The sequence below is a fragment of the Austrofundulus limnaeus genome, unplaced genomic scaffold, assembly GCF_001266775.1.
Source record: "Austrofundulus limnaeus strain Quisiro unplaced genomic scaffold, Austrofundulus_limnaeus-1.0 Scaffold223, whole genome shotgun sequence".
NCBI lineage: Eukaryota > Metazoa > Chordata > Actinopteri > Cyprinodontiformes > Rivulidae > Austrofundulus > Austrofundulus limnaeus.
This window is the reverse complement of record NW_013952625.1, coordinates 907,141-911,339: the sequence shown is the minus strand read 5'-3', so window position 1 is coordinate 911,339 and position 4,199 is coordinate 907,141. Positions and strand designations below refer to the sequence as shown.

General features: G+C 43.9%; 1 protein-coding gene across 1 annotated transcript in view; it reads left to right on the top strand.

Annotated features, from left to right (window-relative positions):
* Nucleotides 1–1,840: 1,840 nt before the first annotated feature.
* LOC106525348 (Y' element ATP-dependent helicase YJL225C) overlaps nt 1,841–4,199 on the top strand; it is a gene marked incomplete at both ends in the record, with an annotated part of 7,495 nt that continues 5,136 nt past the window's right edge. Inside the window, 3 exon segments of the mRNA XM_014019550.1 lie at nt 1,841–2,037; nt 2,150–2,214; nt 2,391–2,569. Coding sequence (XP_013875004.1) covers nt 2,189–2,214; nt 2,391–2,569 — 205 coding nt within the window.

Here is a 4,199-nt window from a genome sequence, read left to right as displayed (position 1 = left end):
GTTTCAACAACAATGACAGCTGCTACAACCACAACTACAGCGGCTCCAAACACAACTACAGCTGCTTCAACAAGCACAGCTGCTTCAACAAGCACAGCTGCTGCAACCACATCTAAATCTGCTCCAACAAATACATCTCCTCCAAACACAACTAAAGCTCTTCTTATGAAAACAACAACTTCTTCAACCACATCTACAGCTGTTCCAACCACAACTACAGCATTTCCAACATCAACCACAGCTTCACCAACAACCCATACAGCTGCTCCAACCACAACCACGGCTGTTCCAACAACAACCACAGCTGCTCCAACAACAACCACAGCTGTTCCAACAACAACCACAGCTGCTCCAACAACAACCACAGCTGTTCCAACAACAACCACAGCGGCTCCAACCACAACTACAGCTGCTCCAATCACAAGAACAGCTGCTCCAACCAAAACTACAGCTGTTCCAATCACAACAGCTGCTCCAACCAAAACTACAGCTGCTCTAACCACAACTACTGCTGCTCCCACCACAACTACACCTTATACAACTACGTCAGCTGCTCCCACCACAACTACAGCTGCTCCACCCAAAACTACAGTTGCTCTAATCACAACTACAATTGTTTCAACCACAACTACACCTTCTCTAACCACAGCTACAGCTGCTCCAACCACAACCACAGCTTCTCCAACCACAACTACTGCTGCTCCAACCACAAGTACAGCTTCTCCAACCAAACCAACAGCTGCTCCCACAACTACAGCTGCTCAAACAAAGGTCGTTGCAATCTCCACAGCTGCTCCAATCACAACTACTGCTGTTCCCACCACAACTACAGCTGCTCAAACAAAAGTTGCTGCAATCTCTACAGCTGCTCCAACAACAACAACAGCTGCTCCAACCATAACTACAGCTAATCCAACCACAACTACAGCTGCTGCAACCACAATTACAGCTGCTCCAACCAAAACTACAGCTGCTTCCACAACAACTACTGCTGCTCCCACAACAACTAAACCTGCTCCAACCACAACTACAGCTGCTCAAACGGCAGCAACTACAGCTGCTCCAACAACTATGGCTTCTCCAAGTACAACATCTACAGCTGCTAGATCAGCTACTGCTTCTCCATCCACAACTACTGTTGCTTCAACCACAACTCTTTCTTCCCCAACCACAAGTACTGGTGCTCCAACAACTGCTACAGCAGCTTCACCAACAACAGCTGCTACAACAAAGACAACAGCTGCTACAATATCAACAGCTACTACAACATCAACAACAGCTACAAACAGAACTACAGCTGCTCCAACAATAAGAACTTCTGTTCCAACAACTATAGCTGCTACAACAACAACCACAGCTTCTCCAACAAAGACATCTGCTCCAACAACAACAGCTGCTGCAACAAATAACATGGCATCCACAGCTAACCTTACATCAACCAGAGCTGCAGCAATCTCCCTCACAGCTGCTTCATCAGGCACAGCTGCTGCAACTACCACCACATTTGCTCCAACAGAAACTACACATGCCACAACTGCAAACACAATTGCCCCAACAACAAATACACCTAACTCAACAACCACTGCTTCCTCAACAGAAACTACAGTTTCACCAACAAAAATCACAACTACCACAACTACAGCTAACACATCAAATACAGCTAACACAAATGAAACTTCAACTGCCCCAACAACAACCATATCTGCATCAGTAGCAACCACAGCTGTTTCAACCACAACTACAGCTGCTGAAACAATGACCACAGCTAACAGAGCAACCACCACTAGTGCAACAGCATCCATAGCTGCCAAAACTGATACCACAACTAATACAACCTCAGCTACCACAAGAGCAACTACAGCAAACACAATCATTACAGTTTTTACCGGTCCTACCACAACTGCTATAATAACAACACCTCAACCCCCTTTTCAAAACTATACTGTTGCAGCTGTTATTGTAGAACCATTTGTTGATCAACTCAATGATCGTAACAGCAAACCTTTCAAAGATCTTGCCAAAAGAGTGTGTGCCACGGTAAGCATCATTTTGACAGATTCTTGTTATGTAGTATACATGGGCTCTATTTTGTTTTACATGTTCCTCTGTTTCTTTTGGTCTCATGTTTGCCTTATCTGGTTTTTCACAGTATGATGCCATCTACCGTCCAAAATACCCTCAAACCTACATGGGTTGTTATGTCCTTGCATTTAGGTACAGTTTTATCTTAAAGCTCATTTATTTACTCTTTACAAATCAAGTAATGTTGATTTTTGTTGTACACTGCATACCATCAATAATCAGAGAATATAATCATTTATATTATAATCTTGTCATTTTTGACATATTTCTTGATTTTTTTATGTTCTTTGTGTATAAATTTCTTTTAGTCAAGTCATACTACGTTTGAATGGTACTGAAGCAAATGTGACCATAGCGTTTAATCAAACCACACCAGCCGTCCAAATCCCAGCAGCTGCAGAAGTTCAACAAACCTTAGTAGATGCTGTGACTAATACCAATGCCACCTACAATGTTACATTCCAACCTAACATCATCAAAGTAGAAGGTATGTAAAAAATGATCAAATGCTTCAATGAAATGGAAWAATGTAGCCATAATGTTTTTATTCTGTTCATAATCAATGCATGTATTTTGATTCATCTTCCGCTTGTTCTGGCATCCAATTGTGAGGGCTATAGCTTTAGCAGGGAGGACCAGAAATCTCTTTCTCCAGCCACTTCTTCAAGGTCTTCTGAGAGGATTCCAAGGCATTCCCAGGCCAGCCGAGAGATATGGTCTCTCCATTGTATTCTAGGTCTTCCCTGGGGTTACCTTCCAGTCTGACATACCTGGAACGCCTCTAGGAGGCATTCTTACCAGATGCCTGATCTACCTCAACTGGTTCCTCTCAAGTCTCTCTCAGATAACTGAACTTTTCACCCTATCTCTAAGGGAGAATCCAATTATCCTTCAGAGAAAACTTAATTCAATCTACTGTATCAGTGATCATGTTCTATTGGTCACCACCCAAAGTTCGTGGCCATAGGTGAGCGTAGGAACGTAGACCTACTGGTAAACAGAGAACTTTGCCTTACAGCTCAGCTCTCTTTTCACCACAACTGATCACAACAGAGATAGCAAATCTACAGAAACCGCACCAATTCATCTGTCAATATCCCGCTCTGTTCTTCCCTCACTCTTGAAAAAAACCCCAAGACACTTTAATTCCTCCACTGTACTCTGAACCTCACCCCCAGCCCAGAGAGAGCAATCCACCATTTACCAACTGAGAACCATGGACTCAGATTTGGAGGTGCTGATCCTCATCCCAGCTGCTTCATACTTGGCTGTGAACTGCTCCAGTGAGTGCTGAATATCATGGCACGACATCAACAGGACCACATCATCTGCAAATAGCAGTGATGGAACCCTGAGGCCACCAAACCGGATCCCTGCATCCCCTGGCTGTACCAAGAAATTTTGTCCATAAAAGTTATGAACAGAATTGGTGACAACAGGCAGCCCTGACAGAGACCAACTTACTGCTAGAAATGCAAATCAAGCTCACCGCTTGTATAGAGACTGGTCCAGTGTTCCATAGCAAGGGCACAACCTGTTTTATTCCTCCTGAATCTGTGCTTCAACCACTGATCCGACTCTCTTCTCCAGCACTCCTGAGTAGACCTTAAAGGCTAAGGAGAGTGACATCTAATAAATGGAACACACTCTCCGGTCCCCCTTTTTGAAGAGGGGTACCACCACCCCAGTTTGCCAATCCAGTGGCACTGTCCCTGATGTCCATGCAATGTTGCAAAGGCATGTCAACCAAAACAGTTCCACAACATTCAGAGCCTTAAAGAAATCAGGGTAGATCTCATCCATCCCTGGAGGTCTGCTGTCTCAGGGCTGTAGTGCGACATGTATGTCGCACATGCTATGAAAAAAACTGTCTGTGCTATAAAAGAAAAAGAATTTGTAACACCGGTGCGACAGCTTTGGAAGCCACTTTTTTTTCTGTCCGTCTGTCCAGAATTTTTGTAATGCATTAAATTCCCACATACAATAAATTCCAGCGATGTGTAATGTAGGCGTTTGATTTGGACTGTTTTAAATGAAAACCCATTCCGTATAAACCTGACTCGGTTCAGAAGACGCACTCAGGCAGAGAGAGAGAGAGAGAGAGAGAGAGAGAGAGA